General features: G+C 45.0%; 5 protein-coding genes across 5 annotated transcripts; 3 read left to right on the top strand and 2 right to left on the bottom strand.

Moving 5' to 3' along the window:
• Positions 1 to 206: 206 nt before the first annotated feature.
• On the top strand, positions 207 to 1,097 carry VTJ83DRAFT_7001 (uncharacterized protein; the record flags this gene model as incomplete). Its single annotated transcript, XM_071013776.1, has 3 exons — positions 207 to 256; positions 331 to 718; positions 777 to 1,097. 3 exons carry the CDS (start codon positions 207 to 209, stop codon positions 1,095 to 1,097), a joined length of 759 nt encoding a protein of 252 aa, XP_070863218.1.
• An 8,592-nt stretch (positions 1,098 to 9,689) lies between these two features.
• Positions 9,690 to 10,040, top strand: VTJ83DRAFT_7000 (uncharacterized protein; the record flags this gene model as incomplete). Its single annotated transcript, XM_071013775.1, has 1 exon — positions 9,690 to 10,040. The coding sequence occupies one exon, from the start codon at positions 9,690 to 9,692 to the stop codon at positions 10,038 to 10,040; it is 351 nt and encodes a 116-aa protein (XP_070863217.1).
• Positions 10,041 to 11,647: 1,607 nt separating this feature from the next.
• VTJ83DRAFT_6999 (uncharacterized protein) lies at positions 11,648 to 13,095 on the top strand (the record flags this gene model as incomplete). The annotated part of the gene is made up of 3 exons (XM_071013771.1): positions 11,648 to 12,019; positions 12,076 to 12,727; positions 12,782 to 13,095. The coding sequence occupies 3 exons, from the start codon at positions 11,648 to 11,650 to the stop codon at positions 13,093 to 13,095; spliced, it is 1,338 nt and encodes a 445-aa protein (XP_070863216.1).
• Positions 13,096 to 13,739: 644 nt separating this feature from the next.
• On the bottom strand, positions 13,740 to 15,203 carry VTJ83DRAFT_6998 (uncharacterized protein; the record flags this gene model as incomplete). Its single annotated transcript, XM_071013770.1, has 3 exons — positions 13,740 to 13,989; positions 14,069 to 14,551; positions 14,620 to 15,203. The coding sequence occupies 3 exons, from the start codon at positions 15,201 to 15,203 to the stop codon at positions 13,740 to 13,742; spliced, it is 1,317 nt and encodes a 438-aa protein (XP_070863215.1).
• Positions 15,204 to 16,111: 908 nt separating this feature from the next.
• Positions 16,112 to 18,019, bottom strand: VTJ83DRAFT_6997 (uncharacterized protein; the record flags this gene model as incomplete). The annotated part of the gene is made up of 3 exons (XM_071013769.1): positions 16,112 to 17,142; positions 17,203 to 17,666; positions 17,733 to 18,019. 3 exons carry the CDS (start codon positions 18,017 to 18,019, stop codon positions 16,112 to 16,114), a joined length of 1,782 nt encoding a protein of 593 aa, XP_070863214.1.
• Between the last annotated feature and the right edge of the window lie 322 nt (positions 18,020 to 18,341).

Below are 18,341 nucleotides of genomic sequence, written 5' to 3'. Positions count from 1 at the left end.
GCCAACCTGGAAGTTATCAACCCCCCCCCCCCCCCACCCCAACCTCCCTCTCTCCCCCGACATTACACCCACTCATCTAGCGGGAAGCATCTGTTTCACAAGAGCCTGAGCATTTACACACAAGAACACAAACCATCTCGCGTAGATTCCCCAGAAATCCTATCTGTTCTCTGAGATCTCCATCGTTCTCAAGACCATCCATCCCCATGGCTTCGAACCCTCCTGGCCGGTGCTGCACCCTCGGCACACTTCACGAGTATGCACCTACCTGCCTGCCTTAGTCACTACATGGAAGACGTGAACTGACATTCGGATTCACCGTTCACCAAGTGGTACCCCTACCGGGAAATTGGTGCGGGTCGCCAACAAGCACGATGCCTACCTCGCAATGCCGCCGGCCGACAAGGAGCACAAGCTCGCCGGTATCCTGTTGATTCCGGATGTGATCGGCATCTGGCAAAACAGCCAGCTCATTGCTGATCAGTTCGCGGCCAACGGATATCTCACACTTCTCCTCGATGTGTTCAACGGCGATGCGCTCAAGCTGAATAGGCCGCCCAACTTCAACATCATGGACTGGATTGCTCATGGGTCCACGGGTGACAACCCTCACACCAAAGAAGCTGTGGACCCGATCGTGATTGATGCGATCAAGGCGCTGAAGGAAGATTACAGAGTCAAGCGGCTGGGTGCTGTCGGGTATTGCTTCGGCGCCAAGGTGAGCGGCTCTTCCTTCTCCGAAAGCAGGCATATCAACAGTTCCTCACACCGCCCAGTACGTTGTCCGCCACTACAAGAATGGCATTGATGTAGGCTACGTCGCCCACCCCTCCTTTGTTGAGGAAGAAGAGCTCGCCGCCATCACGGGGCCCTTGGCAATCTCGGCTGCTGAGACGGACGCCATCTTCCCAACCGAAAACCGCCATCGCTCCGAGGAGATCCTCAAAAAAATCGGCCAACCCTACCAAATCACCCTCTTCTCTCAGGTCGAGCACGGGTTTGCCGTTCGCGGAGACATTTCGGTCAAGGCGCAGAAGTTTGCCAAAGAGCAGGCATTCCTGCAGGCCGTGACATGGTTTGATGAGTACCTCCTATGAGGAGGATCTGAAGTACCTCACGAATGTTCGGGAGGCCTTGTAAAAATGTAATTACTGGACCACTCCCAGCGCAAGAATAGATCGATTACCATCACAACCCAATTGGTAAAGTCTGCTCCCCGTCCTTTGCAAGTGCTTGGGCGAACTGGAACTACTCAAAGTCGATCGATCTGCCTCATGCAATACTACATCCCAATGGCCACGTCAGGGCAGGGTGAGAAGGAATGGAGATGAACCCTGAGGGGAGAGAGTCTTCCATGACCGAGGTGAATAGAAGGTAGGATAATGGTTTCTGATTGTTGGCCGAAGTTTCGTAGTATTGATTATCTGGAAGGGTAGGACCGGGCACAATTAATTACGGCACCTGGCCTATCTGTGACAGGATCTATAGGGACTTATACCCTAGTCCTGAACCCCAGCAGGCATTCTGCCTGCTCAGACCGCTATTCTGGGCATCCATCGTATATATAAGGAGCCTCCAGGAGAGGCATATTAAATAGTTGTTTTCTTCTTTTAAACAACAGCTTCCAACCACTCCTTTCCGCTGTATATACTTTTACAGGTCCGGGCTATTATAGTTATAAGCCCGGTACCTTCCTGCTATGCAGAAAGAGAACCTCCCCTTCTTGTTATAAGCCTTTAAATCAATCTTTAAAGTACTTAGCTCGTTTATTTTCTCCTCTCTCTTTTAAAACCCGTCGCTAACTATTAAAGCATCTTCCTTAGTAAGATAGATTTAGTCCTTAAGGATTATACTTTTAGCGTTATACGGCTGGAGACCTTCCGCGATTAAGGACGATGGTTCGATTATATCCGAAACGAAGCTTATATCTACGGTGTATAGTAGATCTGTAGACCAGAAGTAAACGCTAAGACGGTTCTGAAGATCCTTAATAATAACTAAGAGCCGTTTTACGTAAACGCCTACTTAGAGGTCTAGCAACAGCTTAGGATTTAATACTAGCGAAAGCTTCGGGACTAGTAGAACGTTAATCCGGAGGAAAGGGGCCCTAAACCGGAAAAACTAGGAGAACCCTTTAAGTCCGATATAGATTATATATACGAGTAGAACCTCCTCCGGCACTTCCTAAAGACCCTGTAAGACGATTCGAACAATTAGAGGAAGGCTTATAATATAGTATACTATCTTATCCTTAATACTATTTAAAAGGATCTGTTTAAAAACGCCTTTAACTTCTTTATATCGATAAGATAGCTATAGATCTACTATAACGTTCTATATATTTTAGAAGCCTAAATTATTCCTACTTAGACGGTAAGGATAAAGGCGTCTTATAAAGCCTTCTTTAATATCCTTAATAAAGCCGAAACAGTTATAGACCCTTTTGAATAGATTATAGACTTCTACTGTAAATATTATAACGTATTTGTAAACAGAGTTACCGATATAGTTAGTCTCCTAGTTATTACAGCCTTCCTAAATACTATTTAGAAGCGTATCGCCCTAGGATAGGCTTATACTAAGTATATATTCCTAGCTAATAGAGTTATCCGAGGCAACTTTAAGGAAACTATAGAAGTATATATAGACTAGTTATACCGATTTCTCCTTTAGAATAGAGCCGGGGTATATATCTTACCGTATATTTACACTACTTTCGGAGAACGTAGGCAATTATCTAACTAATAAGACCTGTTAAAATAAAGGTCTGATAAGAAAAATAACGGTAACGGTAAAGGTAAGCCTTTTAGGTTAAAGGGTAGCTATAGACGAGGAAAAGACGGGAATAGTAGTAGAAAAGGCAGTAACCGAAGCTACAACTAGTTTAATAATTAAAATAAGAAAATAAACCGAACGCTAAAGGTTTATTATAACTACCTATACGGAATCCTTAAACGATACTATTGGATACTGATTAAATGCTTTAATTTTAAAGCTACTATAACTAATAAAAGCGAGAGAAGCAGTGTAATATCCTAAGGCCTATATTAACGTATCCTTGATAACCTTATAAAGCTTTAATAGGCGGACCTTAGAGACGAGTTGTAAGCTCGAGGGATAAGACTCCTTAGTCCTAGAGTACTACGTTTATTATTAGGATCGGGTAGCAAAGAACCCTTTCCTGGTTCGGTCGGAGTTAAGTTAAAACTTAATAATAATAAAGACTTTTCAGGGCCTTTTATTAAAACGGTAATCCCCTACGACCTATAAATAAGAATTCAACTTCCCTCCAGCATCTATACTATATTTGTTACCGACTATTACCCGCTTTACAATTCTATCCTTCTAGATAACTACAAAGCAATCTATATTGTTAACGATAAGTTACGATTTAAGTTTAGATCCTAGTACGAAGTCGATAACCTAGACGACTGTATAGGGGTAGGTATAACCTTTTTCTAAGTATAAACCTATAGGCGATAAAGGCTTAGAAATATACTAAACGGTAACAAAGGTTCTAATACTAAGGACCTGATTCTGGAAGATACGGTTTTTATTAACGGGTTCTATATTAATATTGTATTAGAGGTAGCTTTTAAACGGGCAGGCCTTTAGTATTACGGGTAGGATAGAACCTTTCGTTACAGCCCTATAGAGCGTAGTCTAGTAATAAAATAGTTGGTTTATAAATATAATTTAGTATTCTTTAAATACAACGTTTATTCTGTTTACTCGAGGGTTCCTCCGCCTAAATATATTATAACTATATCTCTTACTATTATTAAGACCCGTTTAGCTGCCCGATTAAAAGAGCTACTTCCTAAGAGAGAGGATACAGAATGCTTGTAGTACCTACGTGTAAGATACGTAGGGCCTAAAGTAATATAAAGATTCGTTTCTGTAGTTAGAGGAGTTTGGTATAAAGTAGATAGTATTTTAAAAAAGGAGTATAAGAGTTGTATACAGGTATACGCTATTCGAGTTATTTTACGCTAACCCTTTGAGAACCGTGTTATAAGACTTTTCTAGAGGATTACTTAGGACCTCTTCGAGTTTAATCCTGGGTTTAACGGTTTAAAATAGTTATTTATAATTAAAGATAAATAGAGTAGGAAAGTAATCGTAAAAACTCTAATAACTAAATCGTTATATACTATAGCTAGATAGATTAAAGATATTATATTATAGGTTAATATATAGTTTAGCTTTAAAGTCTGTAAGATTCGGCAGGATAACGATATTAGTATTATTAGTATTAAAAGGTATATAGATTATAAGGTTTAGATTTAGAACCTAGGGATCGATCTTAAACTTACTTTAACCTATATTTTAAAGGCTAACGGAGGATCTAAGCGCGTAGGACGTAAAATTATTAAAAGAGGGCTTACTATACTTCTCGGAGCCCGCCTGCTTTACAACCTGTAGCTAGAAGCTACAAAAGTAGCCGCCTAGCTAATTAATATTACGCCCTTATAGCGTAACGATTGGAAATTATTAAACAAGAAATTATACTTATAGTTTCGGCAATACTTCCGTTAGTACCAACCTAAGTTTATAAATAATCGTACGCGAAATCTAAAGCTTTACCTTAGTAATCTATACGTATACGGATACCGGGTATACCTATTCGATAAGCAATGAAAGGCGAGTATTTACCGGAAGCTATTTAAAATAACCGAAAAGGCTTATATCGGTTATTTAGTTAGGTACTAAATAACTAATATCTATTAGATTTAGGTTCCTTAGCTTAAAAGGGTTATTATTATACGGAACGTAATCTTCGATAAAAAGCTTTTCTACAAACCTAGTAAAGAATATATATTTCTATAACCGCTTTAAATTATAAGGGATGTTATAAAGCTATTTATATCCGATACAGAGTACTAGGACGTTAGTATAGTAAGAGAGCCCGACGATATTAACCTTAAGAGTTTAGAATATTTAGTATCTTCTAAAAGGCTAGAGACGAGTTTTAACTAGCTAAAAGGTTAGAACTTAGGGGTAGGAGTATAGGTAGAGAGTATACTTCCCGTAAATACTCCTACTAAACTGTTAAAAACAGGATCGCTTATAACTAGACTCCTAACCCTAAAGCTATCTATTAGTCCTCTATTACCTTATATAAGACTTAGCGGAGTTATAGATATTAAACCTTATACTAGCGATACTTATCGTAAGGGTATAATAGCTAAAGACTAGTATTCTGCTAATAGGACTGTAAAGTTTAGTACGCCCCTATTAGGCCTCTACGATAATAATACTATAGGACTCTTTACAGTTAAGGAGGAGCTTTTATAGCCGGTAAACAGTATTTATAGACCGTCGTAAAACGTTTATTATATTATAGATACTATAATAAAACAGTAGACTATAGAAAGATAAGACTTTGATCCAGCCCGTATTAAACGTAAGTATATTAGGAAGGTATATAGGCCTGCTATACGTTAGAGTAGATAGTAAAGAGGTTAGAGGCCTAAGGGTTAAAACGATAACGATAAGTATAGACTTATCGGATTCGTATTTAGGATATATTAAGACGATAGTATATATTTGCCGAATCAGAGATATTAAAAGAGCTTTTATATAATCTTTTTCCCAGACAATCCTATTTATAAAGGAGACAGCCCTTAAACTCGTATTATCTATTACGTAGTAGTAGCGGCTGTAAACTAAAGGTTTGTAAAACGCTTGGGTACTACTCCTAAGATACCGAGAATATATTTTTTAGAATTAGCTAATATTAAGGTACCTTAGCGCTTTCGAAATATCGAGAACTATAAGTTTAAATACCTATTCCTAGAAGCTTACAACGAGGAGATTAGGAATCTCGTTAATCGGAAGACTTAACGTATTATCTATTGCGTAAAAGCTAAAGAACGTCCTTTACCTTTTAAATAGGTATTTATATATAAGTTCGACAAGTATAGTTATATTAAGAAAGTAAAGGTATATATTTGCGTTAGAGGCGATCTATAACATTAGAGTACTCTTAAGACGACTTATACCGTTACTTTCGCTATTTGTATATTTCGCTGTATAATAGCGATCGCTACGTACTTTAACTTTAAAGTTTACTAGTTCGATGTTAAATAAGTATTTTTAAATACCCTTCTAAAAGCGTTAGTATACTGTAAGCTCCCGGAAGGATATAAGCAGCTAGGGAAGTATATTTAACTTTTACGGGCCCTTTATAGACTTTGAGAGTTACCTCTCCTTTAGTATTAAGAGTTCTTCTCTACTTTGCGTAAACTGGGCTTTAAAGCCTCTAAAGAAGAGCTTTACCTTTTCTACGACAACTAATATAAGGTTATTATTATATTCTATATCGACGACTATTTTATCTTCTTCTATTAAAACTATACGGATAAGGTAAACCGTATTATAAATGCTTTTAAAGCTAAGTATAAGCTTTATAAGAAGGGAGAAGCAAAGTAGTTCCTAAGCGTAAGAATTATTAGGGACTGTCTAAGGCGCTAGGTATTCTTAGTCTACAACTAATATATTAAAAAAGTAGTTAAAAGGTTTAATATTAACCTTACAATTCGCGCGCTTTATATTCTACTTCCCCCCGGCAATTTTGTTAAATATAAGAGGACCGTCTTAAGCGACGAAATCAAGTTTTTCTAAAAGCTTATTGGTTCGATACTTTATACAACTATTATAATTCGTTTAAACGTAGCTTTTACTGCGTTAAAGCTATCTTATTTTTTAATAAATCCGTTACGCTAGTATATCCTTATAGCGTTTTAGGTAATTTATTACCTGTATAGAACAAAGTATCTAGGGATTATATATATTAGCGAGGAAACCGAGTCGCGAATATTCCTTATCGTAAGGAACGTATTATTTGCCGATTGCCTCGATACTCAAAGGTCTACCTAGGGCTACGTAATAATACTTTTCGGGGGTATAATTGTATAGAAGGCTATAAAGCAGTTGACAGTTATTACTTTATCTATAGAAGCTGAACTAATAGCGTTTACAAATATTGTTAAAGAAACTATAGCGCTACAATGCTTCTTTAAGGATATTGCTTTAGACTTCGGAGAGCTGTAAATAATCTACTATAATAATACTAATATAATTAGACTAGTAGTTAAAGATAGAATACAAATAAATACCTCTTTAAGGTACGTCGATATCTATAATATATAGGTAAAAGAGTAGGTTAAAAAAGGTACTTTTAGTATCGAGTACTTTTAAACGGTATAAATACTAGCTAACGGATTAACGAAGAATCTATTACAATAGCGTTTTAAGTATTTTCAGAAGCTCCTTAACCTTTAAAATATTATTAAGCTAATATAGGATTTAGAGGGTAATTTAAAACAAAGGGTTAATTAATAGGATTTACTCCTAAAGACTCTATAATAAGGGCGCGGAGCGTTAGAAACTAATATAACAAACCGATAACCTAAATATCTAACCTACGTTTCTTCAGCTCAGCGTATAAACGCGCCTTCCGAGCCTCCGCCTCCTTTTCCTTTACTTTAGTATCCTTTTTAGCCTTTACGTTAGCTAGAAAACGTTTTAAAAGCTCCTCCTCCTTATTTTTATTATTATTCTCCTTTACCGCTTTACTTTTACCCTTATCCTTAGTCTTTTTAGTAAAAGGAGACTTATCCTCCTTCTTCTTTTTACTAGCCGGGCCGGGAGGAACGGAGGTTACTATTAAAAAACGTTTATAGGTACCGGATAACGTAGAAGGACCGGACTAAACTAGGGTAGGCAGCGTTAGAACGCTGTTAATAATATAGAAGAGTAGAGTCTTTAAACTCTTCTTTAGAGCTAGGAAAAACTCCGGCTACCGACCTTTAACGATACTGGCCTCTAGGTCCTTATATACGTAACGGGTACGATTAATAATCTGTATACTTATTAGAACCTATAGATCGGGTTACTAAAATAATAAATTTATATTTTTAAAGGCGTTGGCTTACTTATATTATATATATTAAACAGTAGTAAACGTTAGTAAAAAGGGTTTGATATACGATTAAAAGGATTAGTTAAAAACGTAATACTAGTTGTTATAATAACCGTCCGAGACTTTAAAATAATAAGAAGGAAGTTTTACCCGAGTCTATAAAACGTTATTGTCTTATAACGATAATAATAGGTTTAACCTACGACCGATAAATATAAGCCGTTATTATATTTTAAAGCCGATTTAAAATAACTTATATAGGGTTTAATTCGCCGACCGAGAACCCTATAGCTATCCTTAAGCTTTTACGGGAGCTTAGAAAGCGGAAGTTTAATAGGGTTAACCTTGCTTTTATATAGTATAATTATAGCGTTCTAATTATTATTAAAGGATATTACAGCGCTGCTAGAAGGCGACTTTACAGGTAAATTAATATTATTACCCGTATTAGTAAGTTTTCTACTATCCTTAGCGGTATAGGAAGCTAAACGATTATTATAATACGTTAGAAAATTATAGATAATTATAATAAGAATTAGCCGGTTACTCCCTTATAATTAGAGGGTAAGAAGAGCAGTTTTAAACGATCGAAAATATATTTTAAACGACGAGAACCAGCAACCTGGTTCGTTAAGCTATTTAGCGATATACTTTTAGTACTAAAAAAACTAATAAAGCTGGAAATCGATATAATACCTGGGAAAGCTATTTCTATAGTTATAATAATCGGAAAGATCGCTTTTATTATTATAGTTTTAGAATGTTATAATCGACCGGATTATTATTAACATTTCCGGAAGAAGAATAATTTCCTTTATTAACCTTTAAGTCGACCTTTTAAAGGCTTAGAAAGTCGATTAATTATAAAGACTTTAGATTGCCGGATACGGCCCGTCCCGAAGTCTAAAACAGCCTATAGTATATTATAAAGGTATTTAACTCCTAATTACCCTGTTAAAAAGGGCGCGAAAGCTACAACGGTATTTCTCTCTTTTCTTTGATTTTCAAGATCCTGTTATAGCAGTTGCTCGCTGATTACGAACAACTGGGGGGTGTGTAACAGGATCTATGGGGACTTATACCCTGGTCCTGAACCCTAGCAGGCATTCTGCCTGCTTAGACCGCTATTCTAGGCATCCATCGTATATATAAGGAGCCTCCAGGAGAGGCATATTAGATAGTTGTTTTCTTCTTTTGAACAACAGCTTCCAACCACTCCTTTCCGCCGTATGCACTCTCACAGGTCCGGGCCATCACACTATCTACCTGGTACCTTAGAGACGGGAGGTAGTTTACTTTCCGGCAACCTTAGTGAGGCAGTGCGGAGTCTTTGCTGCAGCCGGTGGCACCCCAACGTGGAGAGAAGCCAAGAAGTCTTCCTCCTACGAGTTTACAAACAATGGACGGGGATTTGGGCATATCTGTCCCCAACGTGCTCATCTATGCTACCCCATCCGCAATTGAGATTCCTTTGGGGATTTTATATGCCCTTTGTCTTGTTGTGATGTCGCAAGAAAGCCCTACGATGCGCTAGCGCTCCCAGTCCAACCCACCACCCCCCGGCGCAAGATTTGGGGCCACTACACTTACACCTCACTTTCATCTCCTCGTCATATTTGATTGATTCAGGTCCATGGCATTGACCTCAGCCAAAACCAGGTCTATATTACCCTGACTGAACGCCAGATCGAGTCAATGACTGATAGATCTACACCGCTTTCGTGCACTTGGGCAGACCCCATCGAACCGCTGAGACCTGCTGATGCTTTCATCCCCCATACTGGAATATGTCGAGAACTTGCCCAAGCAAAAAAGAACAGGAAATGAGAAAAAAGACATATGGGTGTTGCAGCTATGGATCGACGCCATCTGCATTGATCAGTGGAACGCAACCCAAGAAACAACTGTACAAATCCCGCTAATGGTTGAGATATATTCACGCGCGGCTCGCGTGACAGCATGGCTTGGAGCAGACACGAAAGACCTCGACACGTTTTTCTCGTTTCACGACGTTGCGCTTCCTCGTTTGCAGTTCTCTATGAATCATTTGTCACCCAGACGCCTAAGCGGTTCGCCCTTGCGGTGCTGCAAGGAACACAACCCTGGGATTTAAATTTCTGGCAGACATTCATAATGCTTAGCAAGCCACCACCAACGAAGAACAGGGACTGGAACGAACTTTAGATGGATTTTGCGGCGTTATATGACCAGAAAATACATCAGCACGGTGTGGATAGTACACGAGATGGTTCTCGAGATACCCTCTGGTCTGGAAATTGTGATTGGAATAAAACTCAAGTGGCTCAACCCAAATGTCACGGGGACTTTCCCGTACTTATGTTCCATGCCGACTGGGCTGAGACTAGACCGGTTGGCAATGTCCCATCTTCTAGAGGCGCTTCCTGGACAGCAACAAAGAGCCGTTGCCTGGCTAATGGCTGGGGTCATGAGTCTCCACGAGGATTACCATGATGCTGGCCCATGAGACTGGGTCAGGTTGTGGATGGTTGCTCCGTCAATCGTTAGGCGCAGGGATTGTTTCTTTCTGCAAGACCGGGCATTGGAAACGCTGCGTATCCCCCAAAGAGGTAGGGCTGGAAATGACGTCTTCGTCCAGTGGCCCCTGGCCCAGGACTGGAAACATGCCAGTGACTCGCTTGCCTGGTCGAGCAAGCAAATTCAGCACGTGCCCTTGTGGGCTTACAGGGGGTTGTTGCCTCAGTGGCAAACAAGGTTCGCGAGGTGCTGGAAAAGGGGCGGATAGGAAAGGTTCTGATCTCGGAGCTCCGCGCTTTTGGCGCGTTGAGCGACAAGAGAGTCGTGCCTGATGGGGTGGCCTACGTTCCCGATAGGCGTGTCAGAGGGAATTGGATTTGCCCGCAGTAAGCTCTTCCTCAACGTATATTGGGACATCGACACTCTGTTATCCTTGCAAGCCCTTGATCTGGTCCAATCCGGTCTCGGTAACCTGTTGCAGTACCAGGATACTTATATCTTCAACCGCTCGAAGGCACGGTGAAAGATGGGGCAGGAGAGACGTGGACTACGTCGATAAGATTGAGTGGGATTCGGAGGACTGGCAGACGGATTTGCCTATCCCGGCCAGAGGCATTGGGAAGCTCTACGACGAGTTTGCCGAGGTTAAGCGTACAGGTGTGAGGGGACTCTATTCTACTTTCAATCGTGCGGCAAGGCGGCACGAGCAACTGGAAAGGTCGTGGGCCAGACTGGCAGGCATGACGTTTTGGGTTCTTCGCTTTCGCACTTGTGCGACCTCGACCACATCTTTTTATTTTTGTCCTCTCGCTATCAATGAAAATACTCAATCCAGCACAATGATGAGCCCAAATAGATCAAAGGTTGGGACATCCATGCGATGGATGATATTCCGGTCCCATTTCCATGAGGAAAAGGACTCGGCCCACCACCTAAAACCCGCTTGCTATCTCAACGATTTTTCTAGATGCTGGCATAAGATATTGAGGCTAATAGGGGTAATTAAGTTGTGCCACTACAACTGGGAAAGATTGGCCACTGATTTCGATTTTACAAAGGCAATATACTCCCCATACACAGCATCGGTAATTAAAGAAGCATCCGGACCATCTGCCGGAATAGCCTCCCATTTCCTACAAGCCGTGTTCTCTTATAGACTGGTTGGAGATACAAGCGCCGCTTTGTGCTCTTGCTGGTCCTTCTCCATTGCTTGCATCAGAGACCATGAAAAATTCAGTCATCTCCACGCTTCTGGCTTTGGTCTGGATCTCCGTGGCTGATCCAACAAGTCGGCCACTTGAGCGAGATGGGCTTGCAACCCCGCGTAGGGTCATGTCCCGAGAGTCAAGGTCTTCGCACGTCATCCCCATGCGAAAGCATCTAGTTTCATCATCCGCGCTTCACCCAGCTGTCCTGCGTCGCACAACCACCCCGGTAAACCTGAAGAACATGTACGATGTATACTATAGCATTGACATCCAAGTTGGCAACCAAACGGTATCTGTGAGCGTGGACACCGGCTCCAGCGACACGTGGATGGTGCAAGACCCTTACGAATGCGTTTCGTTTTGGTTTGATCCAAGAAATCCAGACGGTGTAAGTACATGCCCTAATCTTCACCGTTTCACACAGCATGGCTCACCGTGCTCCAGACGCGCGACTGCGGTCTCGGAACGGGCTTCAATGGCAGTCTCTCGGGAGGGATTGTCCCCGGACTGCCCCCATTTTACCGAGCTTACGTGGATGGCACTTTCGTCCGCGGCTTCTATGGTGTTGACGACGTAACCATTGGAGGAATCACAGCTCGAGGCCAGCGTCTGGCCCTTGTCAACCTCACCTACTGGTACGGCGATGGGCAGACATCGGGTCTGCTTGGCATGGCCTATCCTTACTTGACGAGCCTCGATGGGGCAGAACAGAATCAGCCTCCGTATGATCCTGTCTTTACAACGATGTGGAAGAGCGGAGCCATCGACCCGGTATTCAGCATAGCTCTTTCGAGGAACGAAGATCAAGGAGGTGGAGGCTCTGGGCTGCAAAAGGAATCGTATCTCGCCCTCGGCGGCCTCCCCCCGGTTGAGATCGACGAATCAACCTGGGCCAGCACGGCCATCCATGGCATGAATTCAGTTCCGCAGTGGGGCTTTGAGACCGACGAACGAGGAATGTACATCATAAAGCCAGAGGCATTCGTCCTTGAAAAGGGCGGTTCTGGACCCGATGCTGGTGAAGAGATTCTTAAGAATACCACCCAGATCCCTATTCTGATCGACGTGGGAGCCACACTCAGCTACCTGCCAAAAGGTGAAATAGCCTGAACCTGGGAGCCATGATAGAACTCGCTAACAAGAACGCCAGGCCTCGTGAACCAGCTCTACGCCGCCTTTGATCCTCCAGCGCAGTACTTGAGCTCAAGGGGTTTGTTTTATGCCCTCTGCAACTCGACTGTTCCCAGATTCGGAGTGCAAATTGGTGCCTCGACCTTTTATATGGCCCCTGAGGATTTGCTAAGGCAGACAGCACGAGATCCCACAGGGGAATGGTGTCGCGTTGGTGTCACTGATACGGACTCCCCACCACACGTTCTTGGGGTCAGCTTTTTGACAAATGTCGTGGCTGTTTTTGACGTTGGGAAGTCAGAAATGAGATTTGCGGCCCGCGAGCACTATTGAGATGTTAGTTGGAGGCAGTGACGGAGCGAATCGTTAGCCACTATGGTTGGCCGAGTTTTCATTCAATTATGTATCATTTCATACGTAGCTGCGTCGCAACAATCTGGAAAAGGGTGTGTATGATCCTGTGATGGCCACGGCGCCTGAGAGTGCATACGGCGGAAAGGAGTGGTTGGAAGCTTGTTATTCCAAGAAATAAAACAACTGTCTGGTGTGCCTCTCCTGGAGGCCCCTTAAGTACATGATGGACGCCCAGAGGGGCGGTCTGGGCAGGCAGAATGCCTGCTGGCGGCCAGGACCAGGGTATGAGTCCCCATGGATCCTGTCACAGATCCATGTATGGCCCCTGTCGAGGCACTCACAATTCTCTTGCGACTATTCTAGCGCATCGCTGTCTCAGGTATTCACCAGTGAGCTTCTGGTCCAGAATTAAGCAACCTTGCATGCCAACGAGCTGGAAGCGTGGTGGAGTTCTCGGGCACGAAACTAAGCTCACCCTCCGTATATTGATGTCTGTGAACCATGAGGAGAAACTAAGCACAACTGCAATTTCTATCAAAAGTCTACTCCTGCCACACTCTGTCTAACAGTGACATCCACAGCGTTCCCAATGACAACGCTACCGCGTCGACGGTTGCAGACGATCAAGCCGCGATAGGGATCGGGCCCACTGGGACCAACGTATCGTCCTTAAACTTCTCCGGGTGCTTCACCTTCTGGAAGGTTTCGTCGAACATCTCTTCAGCGTACTTCTCAGCGTCGAACCGGTGGATCCAGTCCTCACGAGGGAATTCTATGCTCTTGGGATCCTTGGCCACTTTCTCCCAATCGGTCTTGTGCCACCGGTCACGAGTGCTTTCGCCTGTCTTTTGCACGGCTTTCACTCGCTCGTAACTATAAAAAGTCAGTTTACAGGCACAAGGCACGGATCTTGGACCCTCCCATCTTGGGTGGTGAGGGTCATGGAGCTTACCGGAGTTCTTGGTGCACCCGCACAGCAGCTGGCACATTGTCTTTACCGGCCCTCTTCAGACACACGGCAATCGTCACGCCGTCTTCCATGGCCTGTGTTGCTCCCTGGGCGCTGGTCGGGAGGAACGGATGTGCCGCATCCCCAAGCAGCAGGATTCTGGCATGCTTGCTTACCCACGTGGGTAAAGGATCGCGGTAAACCAGCTTCCAGTCGACCAGGTGCGGTGTCTTCTCCACGATGGCTCGGCAGGTCGGATCCCAGCCCTCGAGAACCTTATACACATCCTCAAGCTTGCCTGGGAATGACCATGACTCGTCGATGTCATGCTCGTCGCGGTGAGTCAGCACCCAGCAACAGTCTTTACCGCCCTTAATGGTGCTGAACAAGAAATGCACATCCGGCCCGATCCAACCGTTGAATGTGTCGCCGTTGATGCAGAACTCCCTGGTGCGCGGGTCCTCAATCATGTCCTTGTTCGAGAACCTACAAAGCTGTTAGACACCGGCACTGTGATTCCCAGTCCAGAACACGGGGCGTCGATGAGCACATACCAAGCTCTCCACACTGCGTAGCCGCTGCTCTTGGGCTTATCAACATAGCCCAGAACCAACTCTCTTGCCTTGGACCGCACACCATCGGCGCCGATCACGACATCGGCAACCACACGCTCGCCATTCTTCAGGATGATGCCTGCCTTCTCTTCATCCTCGAAGTACTGATCAACATGCTGGCCCAGGTGGATTGGAATTTTGAGCTCGTCCCTGGCGTAGTTGAATACCACTTCGTGGAGTTCGCCGCGGTGACCATTCAGGACGGGTGCCTCGGGGTCCTGAGCAGGTGACGGCTGATGATAGACGACTTCGCCCGTGTCCCACTTGTGGATTCGGAACCCGTAGCTCGAGAGGTCAATGCAGAGCTCCTTCAGGCGGCGGACAACCTTGCCGTTGTCCCAGCGATGGTAGATACGTCCAGCATTGGCGCCAAACGATATGATATCACCAAGGGTCTTGAGCTCCGGAAAGTTCTCGTAAATCTCAACGTCGTGGCCCTGTCGGTGGCACTCGATAGCAGCGGTCAGCCCGCCGAAACCGGCACCAACCACAACCACTTTGATGCCGGTTTTGATGGTTGACATTGAGACGATGCTGTAAGACGATGGAGGAAAGCTTTTTGGTGTTTTGTTGTTGGCTGTAGAAGTGCTAAGTCAAGAATTCGTTGGTACTTGGATGCTCCGATGTAAAGGTCGTTCACAGTCGCCGCGCACCGTCTATTAATGGATTACTCCCCAGGCTCGGGAGGGAGGAGAGATGGAAGTGTCCCCGCGCTTCCGTGACCCGCTAGTGAAAGCTAGTAAGGCCACAAGCGTGACATCCGTGAGCCTTGCGCATTAGATCCGGCGTCTCCAGACCCGGGGTCGCTCAGGGCGCACACTCCGGAGACCTACTCTGCAAAACATCAGCCTATCCCGGACCGTTTCTGCCAAGTGGTTCCGTCTCTTCCCCTCATCTACCGGGTGCGGCGTATGGGCCGGTGCCAGACAAATGCGGGGAACATGCTTGCTTAGCTCCCTTCTCTCCAACCCTGAGCATGCGTCTGGCGGCGTGAGGACTTATCCGTCGTTGATGGGGTCAATGGAAGTCGTTTTCCGATCATGAGGGTTAGGGTTCCCCTTTTTGATCATAACCTTGTTGATCCAAAGGGTCAGCCATGAAACACTGAACAGCGTACCTACACAGCATTATTGATCACTCTCATCTTGGCACTAATAAGCAATTAAGCAAACCAACGAGCCTCGGGCGTTGTGTGAAGTCTTGATCACATCCGTTTCAATGCTGGCGCGGCGAAACGAAGTTCTCTCAGAAGAAGCAACATTGATCACACTTCACAAAGGACCATGGCCAAAGTCATCTTGTAGCATGAATGGCACTTAATACTCTGATTGAAGAGATTCAAAGTCCCGGTGAAAATATCTGAGACTCTATTAACATAGCTAGCTGCTGAGTCCAGCATCTTTTCTCCTGGATCGTGTGCCCGATCCCAGAATCAGCCCTTGATCTTGACGATTTTGATGTTACCATGCTCATCAATCACGGGCTCCTCAGTAATCCTCTTCCTCTGCTGCTGATAGAATGTGCTCATCTTGTACTTGGTTTCACCCTCGTAGACCTTAAGATCGTTCAGGGCTTGCTCCGCCTCACGCAGAATTGTCTCCCTGATCTCTTCACTGCGAGGTGATATGTCGCACTGGAATGGCTGCGGTCGCATGTTCAAGCCATTTGTGAATGCAAAAATGTCCACATCAATCTCTTGCCCTGTCTGCGGGTCCCGTGCCTTGCGAATGTTGAAACCCCAGAGCAACCTGGCAACAGAGATCCACGTGCCCTGCTCTGCGAGGGCTTGGCCACTGCAGACCCTGCGGCCCCAGCCAAATGTCATGTAGCTCCTTTCGCCGGGGAACGGCCGATAGTGGTCGTTGTCTTTGAAGAATCTATCGGGGTAGAAGCGGTCTGGATCCGGAAACTCGCGGTCGTTGTGATGGATGGCCCAGACATTGCCCTGCACCCATGACCCCGCTGGAATGAACCACCCGTTATACACGTCGTCTTGCATCGGGGAGTGCGGCTGCCCGCCTATGATAGCCACGCTGCGCCAGCGGAACACTTCCTTGACAAAGGCGTTGACGTAGGGTAAGTTGGGCGAGTCATCCCAGTGTGGAGATCGGTTCGGCCCAATGACACGGTCGATCTCGGCCTGTGCTTTCTTCATCGGCTCTGGGAACGCGCAACAGGCGAGGACAAAGGTCGCGAGAGTGCTGGAGGAGGTGTCGGCTCCAGCACCGAACAGGTTGCCGGTCAACGAAGACAGCTCAGGGACTGAAAGGTTGTACTTCTTCCCTTCTTCAAAAAGAGTCTTCACGTACGGCGTGAGCATTGACGCCTGCTCTGATGGAGCTTTCTGAGCGTACTGGTCAAGGGCTTCTTCGGCAAGAGTGTGGAAGAAGTAGTTGCCTCCTTGTTGCCCGCGGGCATTGGTGTGCCTGAACCACGGCATAAAGCGAGGGAATTTCGCGAGGACTAGACAATGGTGGTCAGGACAGGCTGCCAGATGCACAAGTTCCACGAAGGAGATCTTACTTGGAAATGTCTCCATAAGCATCGGGAAGCTCTTTCCAGGGACGTTTAGGTCGGCTGCAAGTTGCATCAAAGCAATGACCTCGGTGATGATAGGATCGTTATAGCTGGCGACACGACGACCAAAGCCGATAATAGATACCACACTTGTAGCGTAGCGTTCGAGATGTTTCACGTATTCCTTCGGCTCTCGCAGAAAGTCGTAGGCAATGATCTTGCTTTCGTTGTTCTGAATGTCACGGTAACCTCGTACGGATTGAATGCCAACGCCAATATGCATCAGCTTCCGATGTATCCGCCAGCGATCGCGCTCCAGCTGATTTCTGACGCGCATGGTGACCAGGCTCGACTGTCCGGATCCTAACTCTCCGAACACGACCATTCGAGGTCGGGAGCTGTAAATTTGCGCTTTCTTCTCCAAGATTTCGTACGCACACCAGGCATCGTTGATCCATATGGTAGGATTCCTGGGATACGCCAGTCAGTCACCGTTATAATGGCGCGCGAAGGTCTGAACGAGTTGGTAAATTCACCTTCCAATCCAAAATGTGATCAATGGTGCCTTGTACTTCTTTGACAGCTTCTCAAAATAAATCCACGGTTTGTTGGCTGGCAACGAGAACGTGTTCCCGACAATTGGCAACGGAAATGGTCCAGGGGGCATTTTCGACCTGAGATAAAGCATATAGGCGTAGTCAACCGCCAGCGCGCCAACCGCAGCCAGGATAAAGCCAACTACAATGTTGCTGAGGCTGGCATCGCGGAGGGCCGCCTGGAGGTTCAGCAGGGCAAAGATGTCGAGAAGCTTTTCCGAGAGCATCCTCAGAGATGCTATCCCTCATGGGAGTGAATCGACTGTTGTTTGGGAACGGGATCAATTAACATGAGCGGTGATGGCGTTCAATGATCGAGTGTGAGACGCAATTGAGTTGTTGCATCACACAGGTAAACGATGATGGCTGCTGGAAGTGGCCGCTTTGGACGTGTCGTGGACGGCTTGAGTTCAGGGGGTTGTGGTTGGAGGGTTTGGAAGAAGATGCTCTCGATAACATGAGGTGATCGGCCGTATCCGGTGGGGATTGGATATCGCTGATGGTTTGGCTTACTGCTCCAACGGATGATGGATGTACTCGGCGGTAATT

Source organism: Remersonia thermophila, chromosome 7 (genome assembly GCF_042764415.1).
Source record: "Remersonia thermophila strain ATCC 22073 chromosome 7, whole genome shotgun sequence".
Classification (NCBI taxonomy): Eukaryota; Fungi; Ascomycota; class Sordariomycetes; order Sordariales; family Chaetomiaceae; genus Remersonia; species Remersonia thermophila.
Note: the sequence above shows the minus strand (reverse complement) of the source record. Positions and strands in the feature narration are given on the sequence as shown.